Source organism: Acinonyx jubatus, chromosome A1 (genome assembly GCF_027475565.1).
Source record: "Acinonyx jubatus isolate Ajub_Pintada_27869175 chromosome A1, VMU_Ajub_asm_v1.0, whole genome shotgun sequence".
NCBI classification, from domain to species: domain Eukaryota; kingdom Metazoa; phylum Chordata; class Mammalia; order Carnivora; family Felidae; genus Acinonyx; species Acinonyx jubatus.
In genome coordinates, this window is record NC_069380.1 from 115,235,601 (window position 1) to 115,260,095 (window position 24,495).

The window sequence follows — 24,495 nt, forward strand, 5'->3', positions numbered from 1 at the left end:
CATCGAGGGATGGGCGACTTGTTACAAGAACTTGCGCAGCGCGCACACGCGAAGGAGTGAGATCATTGCGCCCAGGTCGTGTGCGCGCGCGGACACGCAGTTAGGGTCGTGACGGAGGAGTCACGTGCCAGTACCTGAGCGCAAGAGACCGCCAGGGCTCGGCGGCCAGGAAAGCACCTCCTCCACCCTTTCCAAAAATGCCCCGGAAGTGCCTCCGCCCTCAGTAAAGATGGCTGTAGTACTTTGCGTGAGGGAGGCGGGGCCGCGCCTGCGCAACAAGTTCGGCGGGGAAGATGGCGGATGACAAGGTGAGTGAATGTAAGGATTATCTTCAGTGTGGGGTGGTCTTCACACCGTTTTAGTCCTTGGGAGAGGCGACACTGGAGCCTCTCTTGCGTGGGGATGCCCTTATTTCCTCTAGGCGAGCTTTTACTGTTTTCGACTGACTCAACATTGGGAAGTGGAGTAGCGGAGCACCCACCACACGAGGCAAGCAAAGCCGGGCATCTCCCAGGTGTCCAATCTCGGGACCCTCGTTATCCTTAATTACCAGCAGACATTCAAACACATTCACTCTGACACACTTTTCACTCTCTTGCATTCCCTGGCCCCCGAAATTTCCCTCTTATGGACATGATGATTCCAAGCCACACGGACACTCACATTCTCATTCAGATTCCCTTGGGCATACATTGAATTTCATACTTCTATGCGATCTAAGCCACCCAGTGCATTCACCCACTCCTGCAGACACCCACCCACCCCAACTCCAGCCAGCGCATCCAGTCACACATTCGGTTTGACAGAAGCCCAAGCAGAAATCAGATTTACCCTACAGCGTCCAGGGAACTGCCTCAGGCTGTTACTCACCACTGGTCTGGAAGTTCAGCGACATTCATCCTCATATTTATTAACTACTTACCAGTCCCTGTGTGAGGCCTGAGGACCCGGTAGACAAGACAGACATGTTGCTATTAATAGCCGAGTCAGTAGAGCTTGCCTGGTAAATCTAATTGAATGTCTCCTAGCTGTTCCTCTTGTCTCCCTACACACTGCTTACTTTATGAAATTCTGTAAGGGTTGTTATAGATGCAGATCCCATCTGTCACCCCCCCTCTCCGGTCCCCATGTGAATTCTTTACTTGTCAGTGCCTTTCTTCCTTTACCACCATCATCTCAGGAAGTTTTTTTTAAAAAAAAAAAAAAAAACACCCAGCCTCTGACAGACCTCAGCAGAGAATTGGGCTGGGTTAACTTGTTGGATTCTTTCTTGTTCTAGGATTCTCTGCCTAAGCTTAAGGACCTGGCATTTCTCAAGAACCAGTTGGAACGCCTGCAGCAGCGTGTGGAAGACGAAGTCAACAGTGGTGTGGGCCAGGTAAAGCTGCACCTGCCCACCACTCCTTCCCCCTCTTCCCCCCTGGCCTTGGGCTTCATTGCCCAATATGCTTTTGAATGGGTGATAGAGACTTACTCAGCAAATGGTTATTGATGGCCTGTTTTCTGTGACCCCAAGGAAAGTTTCTGTAAGAAAATGATATTTGAACTGGTATCTTAAATAGAAGGTAACTAGGTAAAGAGGGGAGGAGAGATCATTTCAGGCAGATGGAACAACATATACAAAGCTCTTATGGTGGGAAGTAGCATGATGAACAGGGGGGATGAAAGTAGTTTAATTTGGCTCCAGTAATGGGGGAGCATGCTAGGAAGTGAGGTTGGAGAAGCAGGCAGGGGTCAGATTCCTCAGGGACACCTCTGTAGCTTTGTGGTGGTAGGGTTCTGTGGTTGGAGCCTTCTAACCCCAGCATTCTGAGATTGTGTGATCAGGACTTCTAGGTTCTTTTTCTGCCTCCAGAATCTTGAGAAAATCTTTGGAGAGAATACTGCAGCTTTCCAGAGTAAGGCAGAGGTCGTGGGATGATCTAAGGCCAGTAGCTCTTGGGTAGAGAATGGAGATCCTGGCTGAGTTTCCTTCATTTTTCTCCACAGGATGGCTCGCTCTTGTCCTCCCCATTCCTCAAGGGCTTCTTAGCCGGCTATGTGGTGGCCAAACTGAGGGCATCAGCAGTATTGGGCTTTGCTGTGGGTACCTGCACTGGCATCTACGCAGCTCAGGCATATGCTGTGCCCAATGTGGAGAAGACGTTGAGGGACTATCTTCGGTCATTGCGCAAGGGGCCCGACTAGCTCTGGATCCCATGGGGGAGGAAGGATGAGCATCTTGGGCCTGCAGGTAGAGGCCTTTCAACCACAGACACCATATCTGGCTTCCCCAGCTATCACCCTTTTGCTGTCTTCAACTTTTCCACAGTCTTCATCCTTGCTCTCCTTGCAAAAGGTGAACAGTGGCTTATCAGCCAATAATCTGGACGCCCCTCCTTAACCCCATGAGACTGGCCCCAAGACTGTGGCTTTTAGGGCCACCGGCCCCTTCCTATTCCAGCCCTGACTCTGGAGTTTGCAGCTGACTCTGATTTTCAGTATTCTCTCTAGCAATGTACCACGGCTCTTCCCTCCTGCGAGCCGGCTCCATTCTGATTTTTCCCAAACTTGTTATAATTCCCGCTGTCCCCTGGCTAGCTACACAGGCCACCCAGGGTCTGGGTTGGGCATGAGTGTAGAGGACGGGGGTATGCCAGGCCTGGGCCGTCCCAGGCAGGCCCGCTGGACCCTGATGCTACTCCTGTCCACTGCCATGTATGGTGCCCATGCCCCATTACTGGCACTGTGCCATGTGAACGGCAGAGTGCCCTTCCGGCCCTCCTCAGCTGTGCTGCTGACTGAGCTGACCAAGCTACTGTTGTGCGCCTTCTCCCTCTTGGTGGGCTGGCAAGCATGGCCCCAAGGGGCTCCTCCATGGCGCCAGGCTGCCCCCTTTGCGCTATCAGCCCTTCTCTATGGCGCTAACAACAACCTGGTGATCTATCTTCAACGTTACATGGACCCCAGCACCTATCAGGTGCTGAGCAATCTCAAGATTGGAAGCACGGCCCTGTTCTACTGCCTCTGTCTCCGGCACCGCCTCTCTGCACGCCAGGGCTTGGCACTGCTGCTGCTGATGGCAGCAGGGGCCTGCTATGCAGCTGGTGGCCTCCAAGACCCTGGAAGCACCCTTCCTGGGCCCCCTCCAGCAGCTGCTGCTGGCCGCATGTCCCTGCATATCACTCCACTGGGACTGCTGCTTCTCATCTTGTACTGCCTCATCTCGGGCCTGTCGTCCGTGTACACAGAGCTGCTCATGAAGCGACAGCGGCTGCCCCTAGCACTTCAGAACCTCTTCCTCTACACTTTTGGTGTGCTCCTGAACCTAGGTCTGCACGCAGGTGGTGGCCCTGGCCCAGGCCTCCTGGAGGGTTTCTCTGGTTGGGCAGCGCTTGTGGTACTGAGCCAGGCACTAAATGGACTGCTCATGTCAGCTGTCATGAAGCATGGCAGCAGCATCACACGGCTCTTTGTTGTGTCCTGCTCCCTGGTGGTCAATGCCGTGCTCTCAGCAGCCTTGCTGCGGCTGCAGCTCACAGCTGCCTTCTTCCTGGCCACGCTGCTCATTGGCCTGGCTGTGCGTCTGTACTATGGCAGCCGCTAGTCACTGACCATCTCCACCCGGACTCCTGACTCTATAGATTGGGCGCCACCATCAGAGCCACCTCCAAGGCCTCCCTACCCTTCTTCACCAGCCAGCCCTGTAACAAGTGCCTTGTGACAAAAGCTGGGGAAGTGGGAGTAGCCAGGTTAGTCTCTGGAGGTGGGTGGATGAAGGGTTACCCCAGGAAACTTGAAGACTGGGTTTGCCCTGAAGTTTTTCCAGAATAAGGAAATGGGAGAGCATCAATACCTAGGCCTTAGAAGTGACCCCATCCCCAGTGGAGGAGGCTCTCCACCTCATCCTGCATGAATACAGTTGCTTTGAGTGGGTTTGGGCAACAGTTGGCTTTCCTAGCCTCCTGTGGTCACCCCAGCAGACCCATTGCCCCCAGGCCTGGTACTGGCTACTCCAGCCCAGCTGTGGTACATGACTCCCCCATAAGAGATATCCGCACCCACTGTAATGCAGGAAAGCCTAATTGCCACAGATTATACACCCGTCATCCAGGCTACTCTTTCAAACTCCCCTAGCTCCAGCGGTACCTGGGGACATTGCTCCCTGCTCCCTCCACAGTGCTGCTCTCCACACGCACCCAGCCTTTTTCTGGAGACCCCAGAGAGGGCTGGAGCTTGACTCATCTCAGGGAATGTTGCCCCTGGGCCCTGGCTTAAGGCTACACTCCTGACCTCTCTGCTCACCCCAAGGGCCCTCTCAAAGCCCACTGTCCCCTCTACAACTCCTAGGAGGTACCATTTTTCTCACTCTGAGTCCTGCCCCTGCCTAGCACTGTCCCAGCTCTACACAGAGTGTAGTAATCTACACAGATTAGGGAAGCTCTACACAGAGTGACCTGGAACCAGGCACAGGGAAATTTGGTGTAGTTCAATCAGTGTTTCTAACTGTAAGCAAGAAGGTCTTAATAAAGTATTCTGGGGTGCAGGTGGTTCCTGCAATTGGCTATGATTGTCCTGTGTCTGTTGCGTAGATTCTCTCTAACATAATTTTGTTGCCCTAGTGCCCTGAATGTCTTAATCCTCGAGTAACTGATAGACTAGGAGAAAAGACTTCTATCTATGGCTAGGAGCATTATTTCCTTTGAGGGCTCCATGGAGTGGAGACTGTTCTGTCACAACTTTTCAAATTTCTCTAAAGCACAAACCTGGGCCCTGGAGAATTTGGAGGGACTCTTGGGAATAGAAGGTCCTGGCTGGACCTGGCAGGACAAACCAAGTTTTAGGCTAGAGAACTCATGGATTCAATATGGTTTTGATTCTTATTTCCTCTGGTTCCCTCACTGATACTCCTTCCTGCCATCTCTTCTCATGGCCAGAGGAACATCAGGCCCTGCTCCCATGGGAGCATACCTAGTAAGCTTACACACACACACACGCACACACACACACTGCAGACCTACTGAAGAATCTGGGAGAGTAGGGTTTGGGAATCTTTTTTCTTTAATAAGCTAAGTGATTCTGCTGCACACTTCAGTTTGTGAACCACCACATGTGCAGTGTAGAACTATAGTTCTAACAGGCTTGAATTTGAATTCTGGCTCTGTGACTTAGCGGACTTGTCCTTGGGCAGTTACTTAACCTCTCCTAGCTTTAGTTGCCTTACCTCTGAAATGGGGGTCAAGTGGCACCTACTACATAGGGTAGTGAAAAAGGCTAAAATGAAGAGGTGGGTATTAGGTACCTAGCAGGGACTGACACAACGAGACCTGGTTAGTGGTATCGTTCATTATCCATAGTGAAGGTTAGCGTAGTTATCCCAGCTCCCTCTCCCTTCTGGGACAGTGAAGAATGAAGAGAGAAGAAGCTGCCCCTGAAAGACTACTGATCACCAGACTTCTTCCCAGGGCAGCCATCCAGCACGACTGGCCCCAGCCTAGCCTATATCCTGCTGAAGCTGCTGGTTCTGGGCTTGAAGCTCCTGGTTCTGTGTGGCCAGTTGGAGCATGTCTTGCAGGATACCAGCCAGCAGGCTGCGGTGGTGATGCTCTGTGGTCGTGGTCTGCTCCTCCCACAGCTCTCGCCAGGCTCGAAATACCTGTGCCCAGATTCAGAGATGCTTGTCAGTCAGCCTTGGAACCATTTCAAGGCCTGCCTTCTGTCCCCACTGACCTGCAGTGTATGGCATGTCCGAGCCCGGGCAGCCTGCACGTGCACGTCATAGAGAGCCATGAGGTCCTGCTCTGCAGTGTCCCGCTCTGCCTGAAGGGCCTCCAGCTGGAGTCTCCATAGTGTCTGCTCCCGGTGCCATCTCTGCCTCTCGAAGGCCTTCAGTGATAATACATATTCTTTGTTCAGTGCCACCTGTGTGCCAGGCTTTGTTCCTAAACACTTCATGTGTATTCATTCATTTTAGCCAATGAAACCCAGGGGAGGAAAGTAGTTGCCATTTTAGTTTTCCAAATCTGGTAGTTAGATTTGGAAACTGTGAATCAGAGAAGTGACCTAACCTGCCCAAATTTGCATGGCTAGTGAGGGACAGAACTGAGATGACACATGCCCTTCAATGGTTCACTATCATTCTTAGGGTAAAGTCCAAATTCAGAGGCATGGCACACACTGGTCTCTTTAGCCTCATCTCTGACCATGTACCTGCTGGGGCCCCCCAGATGGACAATTTGCAGTACCCAGACTGTACTTTGCCATTGCTTCCCTCTGGACCTTTGCTCATAAACCATAGTCCTCAGAACGTATCCTCCCATCCCCTCACGCTCACAAGTTTTGTTTCCTAATTTGGGCAAACAAGTATATTTATTCAGTGCCTCTATGTGATGCGTATGAACTTCCCACATGGAGTTCAGTCTAGTGAATTCCTCTGGCTGATTTGTTTTTCAAGTCTCAGCCTAGATGCCATCTTTGCTCCTCTCCTGCCTGAGTCAGGCACTCTTCTTTGTCCCCACAAGCCCCTAGCTCCCTGCATCACTGCACTTAGCCCTGAAAACTGCTACATCTGTCCCCCATAAAGCTATAAGGACCATGAGAGAGGGTATGGCCCACTCTGTTGTGACTGAGGCTGGATTCCAGCCCCCAACACAATGCCTGAACCAATTAGAAGAAGCCTCAAGTCCCCTACTTGACCCTCCTCACCTCCTTTCCAGCCACCAGGCCTTTGACTTGGTCACCTTCCACCTCTTCCTCCTCCTGTTCCAAACGCTTCAGTTCCTCTTGGATCCATATCTGGTGCTGTTCTTGAAGTCTCTTCCTCTGTGCCTGGGCCAAGAAGAACTGCAGGGCCACATCTGGGGCGTGCCAGGCCTACATGGCATTAGTCTAGGCTCAGCCAGAAGTCTGTGTGTGCCACAGCCTCGGGATACGGTGCCCAACTTTCCAACAGAACCCCACCACCAGGGCTGTTCCTACAACTACGTCTGGGACCTAACTGTCCTGTAAGAGCCTATAGCCTGGAAAGAGACTTGGGGCCATGGGAGAAAGGTATTGGCTCTGCCAATAGGTGCCGTGAAAGCCTTAAGGATCCTATACTCCTAATGTGACCTAGTAGGAAAACAGCCTTCCCATGCCCCTCTCTTAGGAATCATAGCCTGTCAGGTCCTCTCTTTGTCAGAAGCTCCATATTTGTCCCTGATGTTGGGGCACAGAAGTGGTAGACATGTTAGCTGTGCTCTGCAACTCTTCAGTCCCCCAAGAGCTTCCAGCTATTCTGGGGTACATGAGGTATTACCTGTTCCTCAGAGTCCCTAGGAGGATGCTTTTGGTGGAGCCCAGGTCCTAGAGATGCTGTTACTCCTACTACTGGAGGAAAATGCAATTAAGCCCAACAAAGGTGGAGGGCACCCAGCTCCACCCCAAGCTCCAAACCCACCTTTGGGCTCTCCCTGGAAGCCTGGGCTGTGGCTTGCTGTTGAATCTATCACCAGCTGAGAATATATTAAGAATGGGAATTCCATCCCCTTCCTCCTAGGATAGCACGTGTTAAGCTCAGGACTTTGAAATCAGACAGATCAGAGTCTCAGGCCCTCCTTTCCTCAGCTGTATAACCTCAGGCAGGTGTCTAATCTTTTGAATCCATTTCCTCACCTGTAAAATGGAACTAATAAAAGTTATAGAGGTGCCTGGGTGGCTCAGTTGGTTGAGCACCAACTTCATTTCAGGTCATGATCTCACGGTTTGTGAGTTCAAACCTTGCATCGGCTATCAGCACAGAGCCTGCTTCAGATCCTCTTTCCCCCTCTTTCTCTGTCCCTCCCCTGCTTGCTCTCTCTCTCTCTCTCTCTTTCTCAAAACAAATAAAATAAACAAAAAAACATTTTTAAAAAGTTGTAGAGAGGGGCGCCTGGGTGGCTCAGTCAGTTAAGCGGCCGACTTCGGCTCAGGTCATGATCTCACGGTCCGTGAGTTCGAGCCCCACGTCGGGCTCTGTGCTGACAGCTCAGAGCCTGGAGCTTGTTTCAAATTCTGTGTCTCCCTCTCTCTGACCCTCCCCTGTTGATGCTCTGTCTCTCTCTGTCTCAAAAATAAATAAACGTTAAAAAAAAAAAAAGTTGTAGAGGGGCACCTGGGTGGCTCAGTCAGTTAAGCGTCTGACTTTGGCTCAGGTCATGATCTCATGGTTCTTGGGTTCGAGCCCTGCGTTGCGTTCTGTGCTGACAGCTCAGAGCTTGGAGCCTGCTTCAGAATCTGTGTCTCCCTCTCTTTCTGCCCCTTCCCTCCCCTTCTCAAAAATAAATAAAACCTTTTTAAAAAAAAAGTTGTAGAGAGCATGAAATAAGACACCCAAAGCGCTAAGCAGTAGCAGATGCTGCTCAATAAATGGGAGCTTACATGCCTAAGTCCCGAAGCTCAGGGCTGTAAAAACAAGTTGTAAGTATGAAAAGGGTAGGACCAGGAGAAGGTGGACAGAAGCAGCATTCCAGCCACCCTTTGGCAAATCCTGGAAGACAGCACCCCCTTCTGCACAGGAGAGGCCATGCATTCTAAACGGATGCAAAAGCACCATCTTGAACCTAAGGACTTGGGTGTTTGTACCTCTGCTGTCTTTGATTATCTCAGTGACCCTGAGACACTCAGATCCCTTCTCTGAGCCTCAGTTTGCTGACCTGAGAAATGTGAGCAATACTGTTTTCCCTGCTTAAAGTAATTTTATGGCTTCCCCTTGACCTTCAAGACAAAGTCCAAACATCTCAATAAATTTGCAAAACCCTTTATGACCGGACCCCTACTTATCTCTTCAATCATTCTCTTTTGACTCTTCCTCAAAATATCCTACAGCAAAATGACCTGCTTGCAGTCCCCCAAAGAGATCAAGCCCCTGCTTACTTCCGAGACTTGACCTGTTAGTTTCTGTGCCTGGAATGTTTGTTCTTCACTCATCTTTGCTGGCTACCTCCTTCAGAAGTCAACATCCCCTGTGAAGTGTTTAGATGCCCCACTGAACCCTGTGTTGATAAGGCCTTCAAAGCACTGATCATGGTGTTATAATTGCTTCTCTCCAGAAGATTGCAAATTCCATGAGGACAGGGGTTTCCCAGGGCCTACGTGGCACTATGCCTGACACACTGAGAAGTCACTAAAATGTTTGGAAATCAATAAATTAGTGAACAAAGAAAGGGACTCCTCATAGTGCTCTGTAAATAGGAGAGAAGGCAGACATCAATGGGGCTCCTAAGAGGTTGAGCCAGAAAACATACCTGTAGTTCTGGGAGCCCCACAGCCTCAGCTTTGACCCCTTTGAGCATCTGGCTTCCTGGGCACTGGCTCCAGGCTTTTACCACCTATGGAGAGAGGGTTTAAGGTAGGCTCCAACCGCTACTGTCTTCGGCACCTCCAGGCCTCACCTTGCTTACCCGCAACTCTCGCAGTGCCCTGCCCAGCTGGCTGAGCCCACTTTCTGTGAGGGTGTCCCCAAGGAGGCCTGAACGCAGGCTCTTCAGGTTTGCCCGGCGGGCACGTGCCTCTTCTACTGCATCCCACTGGGTGGGCCTCACCTGTTTCACCTGCATCCTCCTTCCCGAGGCCCCCAACAGAGCAGCTCTGAGTAAGCTCAGGGAGCCACCTAATAAGGGGAGACTCGGAGTGAATCACTCCTTCTGGACTCCAAAGCACACTGCCTGTAATACTTGTAGTTTTTATTAATACTACTTACAAAAAATAGCTAACACCTATCAGGCTTTTACATGGGCTTGGCACTATGCTAAGAGTTTTTGTGGATCACCTCTTTTTATCCGCACAACACTCCAATGAAGCAGCAACTCTAATTTTTTCTGCCTACCCCCACATTTTCCAGATGAACCAAATGAAGCTTAGAGAGGTCAAGCAACTCCCTGGTGAGTGGCAGAGCTAAAACTTAAGCCCAATTCTGTCTGACATTAAAGCCTGTGCCTTTAATCAGGATACCAAACTGCCTATAGATAAACATACTTTTGTCCTTCACTGCTTTATCCTTAAGGGCATGAACTGGCCTAATTTTTCTTCCTTACTCCACAGGGCCTGGCACAGTGTGTGGTCTGGGACTATGTTAGCCAAATTAATGTGTGCTTACTAATTTTAGATACAGAGAGCCAGACTTTTTCTTTCTTTTCACTTTTGTAGAAAATTTCAAACATGTACAAAGTATAGGAAATTCAATCTACTTATCACCCAGCTTCAATAATTGTCAACTCACAGCCATTCTTGTTTGATCTATACCCTCCACTTGACCTCCCCTAAGTCTCTGACATCATATCATTTCAGAGAGGCCTGATTTTTAATGAGTGTATGAAAATAGACAAGTTCTCTCCCTTCTCTGATCCTCCCTTTCCTCATTTATAAATTAGGCCTCCCTCCCTAAGTTAGATGTGTCTCATGGGGTTGTGGTAAGAATAAAATGTATTAGTGTGAAAATTCTTGGTTAACTGTTGAAAGCCTCTGAAGGGCGAGGGGTTGCTTTTACTATCAGCCCTGCCTTTCCAGACTTTGGCAACCTAGCCATACTGGGACCTTTCTGAATCTTGACCCTCCCAGAGGTGAGGCTATCTCTGGACTGGGGTTGGGGCTGCAGCTGTTTTGGTGAGAGGGGTGGTCAGGCATAAGTTAGATGTCAGAGCTTCCCAAAGAACCCACACCCTTCCCCAGGCCACCTTGAGGGTCCAGGCGAAGAAGAAGACCAGTGTAGTTGTTTCCTTCCAGGAGCCATGACACGATCCAGGGCAGAGAGCCCTCTACCTCCTCACCAATAACCTTACCAGCCAACACCTGCAGCAGGGGGCAATCTCTGCCAGAAGGAGAGAGGAAGAGGTGTCCACTGGTGAATGGGGAAAGAAATTGACCCAAATTACACCTGATGGAAAGGCTGACTATTTCCAGAACTTTGGTGCACCACCAGGCAGATTTGCAACCTTGCATAGACCCTTTTTAAAATTTTATTATTTAATTACACAAATAATATATTCTCATAGTGCAAAATTTAATTTGTCTATCTGATAAGGGACTTGTATCCAGAACATACATTTATGTATGTATGTATGTATGTATGTATGTATGCTATTTTTATTTGTTTATTTTTATTTTTTAGAGAGAGAGAGAGGGCATGAGATTGAGGGGCAGAGAGAGGGAGAGAGAGAGAATCCCATGCAGGCTCTGCACTGTGCAGAGCCTGAAGCAGGGCTTGAGCTCACCTGGTAAGGGACTCAAACTCATGAACTGTGAGAACCAACTGAGCCACCCGGGCGCCCCTATCCAGAATATTTAAAGAGCTCTTACATCTCAGTGATAGAAGACTAATCACCCAATTTATTTTTTATTTATTTATTTTTTTAAGTAGGCAACACATCCAATGTGGGGCTTGAACTTACGATCCTGAGATCAAGAGTCATATGCCCTGGGGTACCAGGGTGGCTCAGTTGGTTAAGCATCCGACTTCAGCTCAAGTCATGATCTCACGGTTTGTGAGTTTGAGCCCCGAGTCAGGGTTTGTGCTGACAGCTCAGAGCCTGGAGCCTGCTTCAGATTCTGTGTCTCCCTCTCCTCCTCCTGCTCTGTCTCTCAAAAATAAATAAATGTTAAAAAAATTTTTTTCTTTAAGAGTCACATGCCCTGCCAACTGAACCAGCCACGTGCCCCTAATCACCCAATTTAAAATGGCAAAGCAAAGTGACATCCACAAAAATGGCAGAGTATGGAAGTCTGGGGATCTGTCCTTTTTCAGCAACATGTGGAAAAAATGGTCAGGATCAACCTTACAGGAACTCTGGGGGACAGTGAAAGGTTTACTACAACCAAGTGAATGCTTACCCAGAAGAAAGCAACTTAAATATGTCGAGATCTTTGGGGTGTTTTAACTTAACCTAGCCCCAACCTCCTCCCCAGCACAGAGGTTGTCTTGAAGACAACAGTCCATGTTTCTGGTGGTGGGGTGCTTGGCTCTGGAGGGAGCAGAGCAGATTTTGTTCCCAAGGAACTGTGTTTGTTGTTTTCATTGTCTAGGGTTTCCCCCAGAGGACTGACAAAAAGGGCTTCCTTTTGTTTCCCTTACCTTGGAACTCTCTCAGGGCAGAGCAGCTATCCTAGATGATAGTCCCTCAAAACATTGAAAAGATGAAAGAACAAGCAAAAATAACAGTTGGGGCAAACAACAGATGCATGGAAAGACTGGGAAGAAAAGTTGGGGAGTCAGATTGCATTGCGGGGGGGGGGGGGGGGAGGGGGGAGGGGGGGATAAGGAAAATTCCCCCATGCACCAAGGAATCTAGAAAGCCACACACATGCCCAGAGCAGGATGCAGGCTTAGAAAAGACCTGAGAAGATGGCAAGTTTTCATCTCTGTTTTTTTAAGCCCATTGTAAGCAGAAAGTAAGGCTAAGGCAGAGATGTAAGTGGAATGGTGAGAAGCATAGAAGGACTGACCCAACACAGAGCGAATCTATGGAAAGCTGGAGATTTTTTAATTTTTTTTTCTTTCTGTTTTTATTCCTTTAATAAAAAATGTTTTTGTCCCAGTAGAGTAAGGAATTCTATGTCAGGTCACTAGCTAACCACTGAGATGACAGAATGGAGACTTCAGTGGCAACAAAGAATCCAGCCTTTGCAAAAATTGTTTGGAAAGTAACTAAGCAAACAGATAGTTGCAGCCCACAGCAAGCAACAATGCAAACCCTAGAGGGGATGGGGAATCTCTTTTTCAGAGTTCCCCCATTATCATATCCAAAATGTCAGAGCCTAAGGAAAAGAAATGGAGACGTAAGAGACCAACATAATGAAGAATATAATCTTTACAAAAATAAAAATTCTCAAATTGGGCAGTTTCCTACCAAAAAAATATCTGGCATGCAAATAAAGATGCATGGCCCACCCACAGGGGAAAAAAAAATTAATAGAAACTGTCCTTGAGGAAGCACAGACATTGGATTCCCTAAAGACTTTAATCCAACTATCTTAAATATGCTCAGAAAAGTAAAGGAAATCAAGAAAATGATGTCTCAATGAATAAAAAATACGAATAGAAGCACAGAAATTATAAAAAGGAACCAAAAAGAGGGGTGTCTGGCTGGCTTAGTAAGTGGAGCATGCGACTCTTGATCTTGGGGTTGTTGAGTTTGTGCCCCACACTGGGTGTAGAGCTTACTTTAAAATAAAAATAAAATAAAATAATAAAATAAAATAAAATAAAATAAAATAAAATAAATAAAACAGGAACCAAGTAGAAATTCTGGAGCTGAAAAGTATAGTAACTGAAATCATAAATTCCCTAGAGAACAGATTTGAGTGGGCACAAGAAAGAATCTCAGCAAAGTTGAAAATAGGTCAAAAAAATTATGCAAAAAGAAAAAAGAATGAAGGAAAATGAGCCCAAGGGGCCAGTGGATGCATGAAGTGTATAAATACATGCAGAATGGGACTGTCAGAGGGAGAAGACAGGGAAAAGGGGGCAGAAGGAATATTTGAAGAAATAGTGCTCAAAAATTCCCCAAATTTATGAAAGACATGAATCTATACATCCAAGAAGCTCAACAAATTTCAAGAAGGATAAACTCAAAGAGATTCATGCCAAGACACATTATAATCAAACCACCAAAAGCCAAAGAGAGAATCTTGAAAACAGAATAAGAGAAGCAACTTGTGATGGTACGAGTGATCCTCCATAAGAATGAAAACCAGGGGCGCCTGGGTGGCGCAGTCGGTTAAGCGTCTGACTTCAGCCAGGTCACGATCTCGCGGTCCGTGGGTTCGAGCCCCGCGTTGGGCTCTGGGCTGATGGCTCAGAGCCTGGAGCCTGTTTCCGATTCTGTGTCTCCCTCTCTCTCTGCCCCTCCCCCGTTCATGCTCTGTCTCTCTCTGTCCCAAAAATAAATAAAAAACGTTGAAAAAAAAAAAAAAGAATGAAAACCAGTTTCTCATCAGGAATTGTGGAAGCCATTAGTGCCTGGCTGACTCAGTCAGTACAGCATGTAACTCTTGATCTCGAGGTTGTGAGTTCCAGCCCCATGTTGTATGTAGAGATTACTTAAAAATAAAATCTTAAAAAAAAAAAAAAAAAAAAAAAGGAAGAAAGAAATTATGGAGACCAGAATGCAGTGAGATGACATATTTAAAGTGCTGAAAGGGGTGTCTGGGTGGCTCAGTCGGCTGAGCATCCAACTCTTGCTTTCAGCTCAGGTCATGATTGCAGGGTCGTGGGATGGAGCCCCACATCAGTGTGGAGGCTGCTTGGGATTCTCCTTCCCTCTCTCCCCACCTCCATCTCTCTCTCTGTCACTCTGCCCCTCTCCCCTGCTTGCTCTCTTTCTCTCTCTAAAAATAATGCTGGGAAAATAAAGTGTGTCAACTAAGAATTCCATATCTGGCAAAACTATCCTTCAAGAACGTGTGAGAAATTAAGGTATTCCCAGATTAGTAAAAGCTGAGGGAGTTCATTGCTGGTAGACCTGCCTTATAAGAAATGCTAAAGGATGGGGCACCTGGGTGGCTCAGCTGGTTGAGCGTCCGACTTCAGCAAAGGTCATGATCTCATGGTCTGTGAGTTTGAGCCCCACGTCGGGCTCCGTGCTGACAGCACAGGCCTGGAGCCTGCTTCAGATTCTGTGTCTCCCTATCTCTCTCTGCCCCTCCCCAGCTCATGCTCTGTCTCTCTCTCTCTCTCTCTGTCAAAAATAAACATTAAAAAAAATTAAAAAAAAAAAAAAAAAAAGAAATGTTAAAGGAGGGAGTCCTTCACCATGTCAGAAGTGAGGAAATGAGACTCTGAGGCTGCGCTGGGTCTCTGCATCCATACTTCAGCCATACCCCCACCCTGTTCCCTAAAGGAGTCAGAAGATTCCATCAGACTTACAGGTCTCTGGGGAGCTGCAGGATCCTCAAGGCCCCTCGCCACATACCCCAGGTCCCAGGCCCCTCGGGAGGGTCAGGCCCTAGGCAGGACATGGTGACAGTGAGCAGAGAGCAGGCCCTGTGGAGGACAGGGTAGGATGAGATCAAATGCCTAAGGGATAAGGGTTGGGGGTGACAGGTGCCCTCCTGTCCTCACCTGCCTTCATCCCCTGCAGCTTGTAAGTACAGGTCTGAGGCAGCTCTTGAGTCGGACACCTCCACCTCACTGGCATTTTCTACCACCCTGGAGGATGGGGAGACAAGCTCAACTCCTAAGCACCTCGTAAGAGGTTCTGGGGTTCTGTCCAGCCCCCAGAACCTCTGCATGGGGAGTCCATTGGGGTCCCAAGAGCCTGTAAGAACCATCCCCAAGGTTCCAAGCTCAGTATATCCCCTGAAAGCCTCTCATCTTCATCATCTTTTTTCTCCTGTCAGCTGCCCAGTTCTGCTCAACGAGATGCTCACATCACCCAGATGGTAATGACTGAGTGGAAGAGGTGTAGATGGATAGGGTAAGAAGAGTGAGAGGGCTGGGGATACGAGCTGCAGGGAAGATGATGAGTGGGTGTGATGAGCACAACCCCAAGTGCAGAGCTTCCCTTTTGCATGGCAGTGGGGAGAAACCTCCCACGGCTGGGTTTGGGGGTTTCAGCCCTGCCTTAAGACAAGCACCCTCAGATCCCATTGGCCCCTGGAGACTTACAAGCCCAAAGGGGACACGTCTAACACCGATAGGTTCTCTCTCCCTGGAGAGAGCAGGTCCTGAGTCCTTCCACTGGGGCTGAGCTGCAATCACACAAGCACAACACCAGTTACAAACAGCCTTTCCCAGACCTCATCTCACAAGATCCTCCCGCTGGGGCTCCTTGAGTCAACGAGGGCACCAACATTCAGCCATTTCAGGCAGGAAATAGGAGACCTCAGAGAGGCAAGCCCACACTGGTCAGTGCAGATGAGGCTAGACTCAGTCTCTTCTGGCTGCCTGCGAGCCTCAGGCCCTTTCCACAGCACCACCATTGGTTCCCAGGGCTCCCCTCATGCAGGGTCTCACCTGCACCAGGCTAAGGGTGCTAACCCCAGGAACAGCGCCCCTGTGGGGCAGAGTTTCCTCAAACAGCATCTGCAACAGCTAAAGTGGAGAAAGGAGTTCAGTAGGGACAGAGAAAGGATAAATCTGTCCTTCAACAGTTTCGTGACGGTGAAGTCTATGCCCGGTTCTATGCTACGTGCTTCGGACACAGGGACACAGTGTCCAAGACAGAAACAGCCCCAGCCCTCACGGTTCACAGCGAGCCAGTCAAATGAGTAGACATTTTCAATGAGACCTGCTGTTTCCTAAAACAGGGGCCTGCCTATGATGAAGTTCTGAGGCAGCTATTTTGACTTGGGGGCATTTTGACGAAGCCCTGAAAACAAAACTTTCAAGTTTATTATCGGTATTATGAAAAACTGTGAATATTAGACCTTGCTGGATATTTCATGTTTGCACACCACCCCATCTTGACCCTCACCCTATGGGCCCAATCCGCTAGGGAGGGGAAGGGAAGTTTCTCAAAGGTCTCCTGGAGGAAACAACACCTGAGCCTCATGAGACCTATGCTTGGTAGCTCCTCCAGGACTCACCTGAGGTACAAGCCGAGGTGTCTCTGTTTCCCGACCCCGAAGCAGTAGGGACACACTGTACCCTCGGGCCACCAAGCCTAGTGTGGACTGGACTCGTGCTAGCAGCTCCTGCTCAGCCTCCTGCAGGGGACACAGGCATATCCCCCAGTCACAGGTGCCCTGACCCAGCCTGCCTGAGCAATGGGCTTGGGAAACCCTTAGCACTCCAGGATCCAGACGCCTGAGGATTCCCACCCTCCTCCCGTTTCCCTACAACACCCCCTACCTGAGCAGCATCAGAGCCCAGGACTCTGTCAAAGGTGATGCATTGTTCCTGCAGGGGAAGACTGGGCTCAGCATTGTCACTCCCATCTTCCAGGGCCTCACCCGCACCCCGTCCCATTTCTACCTGAGTGTCTAGAGTCTCCGGCTGAAGTAGGCAGATGCTCTGGGGCCCCTCCAGAAGCAGTGTGGGGCAACATGTGTCCTCAGGGCCTGAGAAGGATGGACTGTATATTAACTCCCGTGCCTAAGTCCTGCCCTCAACTTTGGCCTCAGTTTCCTAACCTAGAGTACTGAGCACAGGATCAGACCCCCTGAGAGGCGGAGCGTCCTCAAAAAGCATCTGCAGCAGCTAAGGCTGTAAAATGGCCTTGGCTTCCCCTCTCCCAGGAGGCTCCCCCAGGCTGCGTTACTTCCAAGAGTGAATGTGTAAGGCCTTCTTCTCACCTGATTCTCTTCCACTCTCAACTTCTACCACCACAGTCAGCCTGGCCTGGGGGTTGTCCATGAGGGCTGGGGGCACTGAGCTGCCCTGGCCCAAACCAGCCTCTGCGCTTGCTACCTCTCCACACTCCATGGCTTCTATGCCTCTCAGATTCCCCTCAATAATTCATCTCCCTGATCTGCAGGCTCTGGGTAGGGCCTCTAAATAACAACTCATCAAAGGAGGTGATAGTCCCCTCTTTTCTGAGTGAATCAGAATGTTGCATGGGATTCTTCTTTTTTTTTTTTTCCCCTCTTTTGAAAAGGGTCAAACACATAAACCTGCAGAGAGAAAGTATGATGAGACTCCAAGCACCCAGCTTCAGCAATTACCAGCTTATGACCAGTCTTATTTCTTCCTTTCCCCTTCCCATCCCCTATGGATTCTTTTGAAGCAAATCCTAGACACCGTCTATTTCATCTATAGCTTTTTCAGCATATATTTATAAGATAACTACCTTTTTTTAAATGACAGCTTTGTTAAGATATAGTTCATATACCATACAATTCACCCATTTAAAGTGTTTATTTCAAACATACCTTAGTATGTTTGCAGATAATGTGTAACTATCACCACACCCCATTTTAATGTTTATTTATTTCTGAGAGAGGGAGACAGAGTGTGAGCAGGGGAGGGACAGAGAGAGAGGGAGACACAAAATCTGAAGGAGGTTCCAGGCTCTGAGCTGTCAGCACAGAGCCCGACATGGGCTCAAACTCACCAACTGTGAAATCATGACCTGAGCCAAAATCGGATTCGTGGGTTTGAGTTCCGCGGTGGGCTCTATGCCCACAGTGAGGAGCCTGCTTGGGATCCTCTCTCTCCCTCTCTTTGTCCCCCCCACCCCCGCTCGCACATGCACTCATGCTTTCTCTCTGTCTCTCAAAATAAACATTAAAAAAATAAAATCTTAAAAAATGTTAAAATAAAAAAATGGAATCACACTGTGTGTGTTCTTTTAGTGACTGACTTCTTTCACTTAGTGTAATGTTTTCAAGGTTCATCCATGCTGTAGCATGCATCGGTACTAACCTTCCTATGACTGAATGATGTTCCACACAGAGATGAAATTACTTCTGTCAGCAAATATGCAGAGTTTGCCCAAACTTCACAACTAAGAGCACAATTTCTATAAGATTGCCTTTACTACAGACACTAGTCATAAGCTTGGGGTCCCCAGTCCTTCTTCCCTCTGACAAGTTAGCTACATTTTCAGGTGTTCCCACTCTTCCTGCAGGTTCCATTCTTTGCTGGAATGACTTATAGAACTAAGGAAGGCATTATCCTTATTGTATCTGCAACAAATTTTCTGACACCAGCTGGGGTCCTATATTTCAATCCAATTTTGACACTAACTACCTGGAATTAGCAGCAGCTCCCACAAGTTAAAATACAAGGTCCTCATCAAGAACCGTAAGATCATGCCCTGAGCTGAAATCAAGCATTGGACACTTAACTGACTGAGCCACCTAGGTGCCCCAGATTTGGGGTTCTGATGACTGACCACCCTTCAGGCTCAGTAATTCACTAGAATGCTCACAGAACTCAAGAAAGTGCTCTACTTATGATTACCTTTTTATTATAAAAGATACACATGAACAATCAGATGAAGAGGTACATAGGGCAAGGTCTGGAAGAGTTCTGAGCAAAGGAGCTCCTGACCCTGTGGAGTCAGGGTGTGCCACCCTCCCAGCACATCAGTGTGTTCACCAACCAGGAAGTTCCCTGAGCCTCACTGTTCAGAGGGTTTGTTTTGTTTTGGTTTGGTTTGGTTTGGGTTTTTTAATTGAGATTTCATTGTGTAGGCATGTTTGATTAAATCATAGGCTATATGACTGAACTCAACTCCAGCCAATTACATGGCTGAATTTTCTGGTGCGCAGTTTCCTCCACCCTGAAGCTATCTAGGAATCCAGCCAGAAGTCACCTCATTAGCATGACAGAGAGATTCTTATCCTTCAAAAAATTCCAAAGGTTTTTGGAGCTCTTCTCCTGCAACTGGAGACAAAGACCCGCTATACTCCTGAGGTGCCTGGGTGGCTCAGCTGGTTAAGGTCCATCTTCAGCTCAGGTCATGATCTCATGGTTTCTGAGTTTGAGCCCCATAGCGGGCTCTGTGCTGACAGTGCAGAGGCTGGAGCCTTTGAGTTCTGTATCTTCCTCTCTTTCTGCCCCTCCCCTGCTCACGTTCTGTCTCTCTCTCAAAAATGAATAAACATTAAAAAAAAAAAAAGGACTGGAAAATTAAAAAAAAAAAAAAGACTGGATATATTCTTTATTATATGACCAGCCACTCAATGGTTTTTCACCAAGGATCCCTTCTAGCAAAGGATCACACCTGTTTGATTATTCACATTTAGTATAGCATTTATGGAACAGATAGAACAATAAAAACATGAATACAGTAGTCTCCCCATTCTTATTTATGGAGGATATAGTCCAAGACCCCCAGTAGATGCCTGAAACCATAAATAGTTCTGAACCCTATATATAGTGTTTTTTCCTACATGTAAATATGGTGAAGTTTAATGTATAAATTAGTCACAGTAAGAGATTAACGACTACTAATAACAAAATGGAACAGTTATAACAATATGCTGTAATAAAAATCATGTGGATGTGGCAATGAATTCTTAGATATGATACCAAAAGCAAGAAAAACAAAAGAAAAAAATGAATTTAATCAAAATTAAAAACTTTTCTGCATTGGGGCGCCTGGATGGCTCAGTCGGTAAAGCATCAGACTTCATCTCAGGTCATGATCTCGTGGTTCGTGAGTTCTAGCCCTGCATCGGGCTCGGGCCCTGTGCGGACAGCTCAGAGCCTGGAGCCTGCCTCAGATCCTGTCTCCCTCTCTCTCTGCCCCTTCCCTACTCGTGCTCTGTCTCTGTCTCTCTGTCAAAAATAAATAAAAACATTAAAAAATAAAAAAAAACTTTTCTGCATCAAAAAATCATTATCAAAAAGTTGAAAAGACAGCCTACAAAATAAGATAAAATATTTGCAAATTATATATTTGATAATGGTCTAGGATGCAGGATATATATACAGCTCCTATAACTCAGCAACAAAAAGGCAAACAATTCAAGTAAAAAATGGGGAAAGATTTAAATAGCCAGTTCTCCAAAGAAAATATACACATGCCCGAAAAGTACAAGAAAAGATGCTCAGCACGGTGGGTGCACCATATGACATTTGCACCAACAACATTTAAGCATTCTTATTTATCCACATTCTCACCAATCGTTATATTTCTTTTTTCTTTTTATTAAAGCCATACTAGTGGGTGTGAAGTGGTACCTCATTATGGTTTTGATTTGCATCTCCTTAAAGACCAATGATTTTGAGAATCTTTTCACAGGCTTGTTTGGCCATTTGTATACTTCTTTAGAGAAATATCTATTTAAATTCTTTGCCCAGGTTTTAATTGTTGTTTGGTTTTTTGCAATTCATCATGAATAATGATGTTGAGCATCTTTTCATGTGTTTGTCAGGCATGTGCATATTTTCTTTGGAGAACTGGCTATTTAAGTCTTTCCCCATTTTTTACTTGAATTGTTTGCCTCTTTGTTGCTGAGTTATAGGAGCTGTATATATATCCTGGATCCTAGACCATTATCAAATATATAATTTGCAAATATTTTATCCTATTTTGTAGGCTGTCTTTTCAACTTTTTGATAATGGTTTTTGATGCAGAAAAGTTTTTAATTTTGATTAAATTCAGTTAATTTATTATTTTCTTTTGTTGTTCTTGCTTTTGGTATCATATCTAAGAATTCATTGCCAGATCAGAGGTCACGAGGAATAATTTCTGTGCTTTCTTCTAAGAGCTTTATAGTTTTAGTTCTTACATTTGGGTAATTGATCCATTTTGAGTTAATTTTTGTATGCGGTATGAGTTAAAGATACAAATTCATTCATCTGTATCTGGACATCCAGGTGTCCCATTGTCATTTGTTTAAAAGACTAGTCTTTCGGGGCACCTGGGTGGCTCAGTTGGTTGAGCATCCAACTTTGGCCTAGGTCATAATCTCGCTGGTCCTGAGTTCGAGCCCCACGTGGGGCTCTGTGCTGACAGCTCAGTGCCTGGAGCCTGTTTCAGATGGCTCAGTAGGTTGAGTGTCCAACTTTGGCTCGGTCATGATCTTGTGGTTCGTGGGTTCAAGCCCCATGTTGGGCTCTGTGCTGACAGCTCAGAGACTTGAGCCTGCTTCAGATTCTGTGTCTCCCTCTCTCTCTGCCTCTCCCCCACTTGCACTCTGTCTTTATCTCTCAAAAATAAATAAACATTAAAAAATTAAAAAAAAAAAGACTAGTCTTTCTTCATTGAATGTTCTTGACATCCTTGTCAAAATCAGCTATCCATAGAAACATGGGTTTATTTCTGGACTCTCACTTCTCACCCATTGATCTCTGTGTTTGTTTTTATGCCAGTACCACAGTGTCTTCATTACTTTTGCTTCACAATGGGTTTTGAAATCAGGAAGTGTGAGCCCTCCAAATTTGTTCTTCTCTTACAAGATTGTTTTGTCTACATCATCTTTGGAAATTCCATATGAACTTTGGAAGCACCTTGTCAATTTCTACAAAAATTCAGCTTGGATTCTTATAAGACTTTCATTGAATCTGTGGGTCAATTAAGGGAGAAGTGACATCTTAACAATATTAAGATTCATGAATAAGGTATCTTCTTTAATTTCTTTCAACAGTATTTTGTAGTTTTAGGAGTTATACGTTTGCTCTTCTTTTGTTATATTTACTCCTAAGTATTGTATTCTTTTTGATGCTATTGTAAATGAAATTTTTTAAAATTTCATTTTCAGGATGTTCATTGCAAGTGTATAGATATACAACTGATTTTTTTATTTTCTTAATATTTATTTTTGAGAGAGAGAGAGAGCATGAGCAGGGGAGGAGCAAAGAGAGAAGGAGACACAGAATAGGAAGCAGTCCCCAGAATCTGAGCTGTCAGCACAGACCCCAATGCGGGGCTTGAACTCACCAGCCGTGAAATCATGACCTGAACTGAAGTCAAATGCTTAATGACTGAGCCACCCAGTTGCCCCTACAATAGATTTTTACATATTGATCTTGTATCTTACAACTTCACTGAATTTGATTAGTTCTATTATATATTTTAGTGAAACCACAGGATTTTTTAATATACATGATCATAAAATATATGAATTTTTTGTAAGTTTATTTATTTATTTATTTTGAGAGAGAGAGAGCACACACGAACGGGAGAAGGGGGAGAGAGAGAGGAGAGAGAGAATCCAAGCGGGTTCCACGCTGTCAGCACAGGACCTGATGTGGGGCTTGATCTCACCAGTGTGATATGACCTGAGCCGAAATCAAGAGTCAGGCGGTCAGCCAACTGAGCTACCCAGGGGACCCAAGTCAAGCACTCTTTCTTTTTTCTTTTTTTTAATGTTTATTTATTTTTGAGAGAGAGAGAGCCCAAGTGTGGGGGGGGGCAGAGAGAGAGGGAGACACAGAAACTGAAGCAGGCTCCAGTCTCTGAGCTGTCAGCACAGAGCCCAACATGGGGCTTGAACTAACAAATCACGAGATCATGACCGAGCCAAAGTTGGACACTCAACCTACTGAGCCAACCAGGTGTCCCTCAAGCACTCTTTCTTAAACATAACTACAATATCATACTTATCATACACAATACCTTTCCTAAAAAAACACTAGAGATTTTTTATATCCTCAAAGATCCAGGTCAGCATTCCAATTTCTTCCAGTGTAGGTAAATCAATGTGGCTCACAAAGAGTCACTTCTGATTTGGAGAATAAGGGGTTTCTCGGGTGTTAGAGAAAACAACACTCCAGGGAAAAGAGTGGAAACTCTTGACTCAGGGTATGAGGAAAAGAATTGATGTCTGTTTGTTTCCAGATAACGGCACAGGAACAAAAGAGGAAGCTACAGAGAGACTGATTTTGGCTCAGAAATGGAAGTCCTATGACCTCAGTCCTACTCTTGCAGCAAAAATTCACCACACCACACCGGATATCCAACCTCATCGTGTATGTAGAAGTGGATCCCTTGCGTGTTATAATCCATCTCTTACTCCTTGTTACTTCCTTCTCTGTCTAGGGCGCATTTTTCAGCCACACCCTCATCAATGCAACTTGCTCAATCCTTGGGTCTCACTTGGGCTGCCCTGCGAAAGCACTTCAAATTTTTCTCTGCCAGTTTTTAAGTTGTTGTTTGTTTATTTATTTTCAGAAGAAACTGTTTCATGTACAGCTGTAGATTCAGCGTATCAGTGGGAGAAGATGAATTCAGGATCTACCCACCTCACCATTTTGAACAAGAACTTCTACCCACCCCCAATTTTGAATAACTAAATCCTACTCCTAGGCTGCTGTACACTATCAGATCAAAAAATACCACGTGCCTTGTGACTGGAACTCTGACGCATATTTTCTGGTCTCCAACCTCAGTTAGGCAAAAGTTTTTATTTGACCTTATTGAAGAAAAACGCTGATCAGTTTTTTTTTTCTCACTTAGCTCATGGAAACATTAAAGGCCTCAGCTCACTCTTCCTGTTCATTTAATCAACTTTTTAGTGAAGATTAATGGAGTGTCTATGTGCCAGGCACTGTTTTAGGGACTAGAGTTTCAGAAATAAACAAGACTGACACAATTGCTTCTCTCATGGAGTTTCCAACATAATACTACTCAACAAATAAACAAGATATGAATAAAGATGATTTCCAGTTGAGGTTAAAGCTGTGAAGAAAATAACACAGGATGTTGTGATCAGGATGATGAGGCAGGAGGGGCTCCTTCAATCCTGAACTATGAGGTGCCTGCCATAGGAAGATCTGTATTACAGCTTCAATTTTATAGAAGTTCCACAGTCTCCTGTTACCGCCAGAGCATCTTTGTCTAGATACTCTGCCTCCCAGCCTGGGACTAGAAGTTGACTGTTTGTGTACTTACCCTAAGGCCAACCCTTCTACTCGTGAAATAGGTACCCGTCCTTTTTTTACTTATTCAAGGACGTTCCTTCAGCAAGACTCCATTCTTTCTCCTGTATCATCAAGTTTTCCCTCTCTATTGAATTATTCCCATCTTCATACAACCATGCTATTTCTCTTATCTTAAAAACCAATGAACATAACATCATACTCAATAGTGAAAGACTGAAAACTTACCCTCTAAGATCAGGATCAACACAAGGATGCCCACTTTTGTCACTTCTATTTAACATAGTGG

The 24,495-nt window shown here is 46.5% G+C and overlaps 3 protein-coding genes across 5 annotated transcripts; 2 read left to right on the forward strand and 1 right to left on the reverse strand.

The window, feature by feature from the left end:
* Positions 1-37: 37 nt before the first annotated feature.
* SLC35A4 (solute carrier family 35 member A4) lies at positions 38-4,549 on the forward strand. Its single transcript, XM_027076543.2, has 3 exons — positions 38-308; positions 1,280-1,378; positions 1,990-4,549. Exons 1-3 carry the CDS (start codon positions 294-296, stop codon positions 2,185-2,187), a joined length of 312 nt encoding a protein of 103 aa, XP_026932344.1. The 5' UTR covers positions 38-293; the 3' UTR covers positions 2,188-4,549.
* LOC106968410 (uncharacterized) lies at positions 1,207-19,479 on the reverse strand. Of its 3 annotated transcripts, XM_053221923.1 has the most exons (14): positions 16,784-19,474; positions 16,519-16,638; positions 15,947-16,024; positions 15,599-15,681; positions 15,053-15,139; positions 14,858-14,974; positions 10,671-10,804; positions 9,399-9,607; positions 9,243-9,326; positions 7,418-7,472; positions 7,277-7,344; positions 6,685-6,852; positions 5,710-5,865; positions 1,207-5,635 (listed from the first exon to the last, which is right to left on the reverse strand). In XM_053221923.1, the coding sequence occupies exons 1-14, from the start codon at positions 16,898-16,900 to the stop codon at positions 5,474-5,476; spliced, it is 1,638 nt and encodes a 545-aa protein (XP_053077898.1). In that variant the 5' UTR covers positions 16,901-19,474; the 3' UTR covers positions 1,207-5,473. The 3 variants fall into 3 exon arrangements, with proteins under 3 accessions (XP_053077898.1, XP_053077900.1, XP_053077899.1); XM_053221925.1 differs by lacking the exon at positions 5,710-5,865 and having other exon boundaries at positions 16,784-19,479; XM_053221924.1 differs by lacking the exons at positions 7,277-7,344; positions 7,418-7,472 and having other exon boundaries at positions 16,784-19,473.
* LOC106967640 (probable UDP-sugar transporter protein SLC35A4) lies at positions 2,612-4,549 on the forward strand. The gene has a single exon (XM_015063919.3). It carries the CDS (start codon positions 2,612-2,614, stop codon positions 3,584-3,586), a length of 975 nt encoding a protein of 324 aa, XP_014919405.2. The 3' UTR covers positions 3,587-4,549.
* Positions 19,480-24,495: the final 5,016 nt, after the last annotated feature.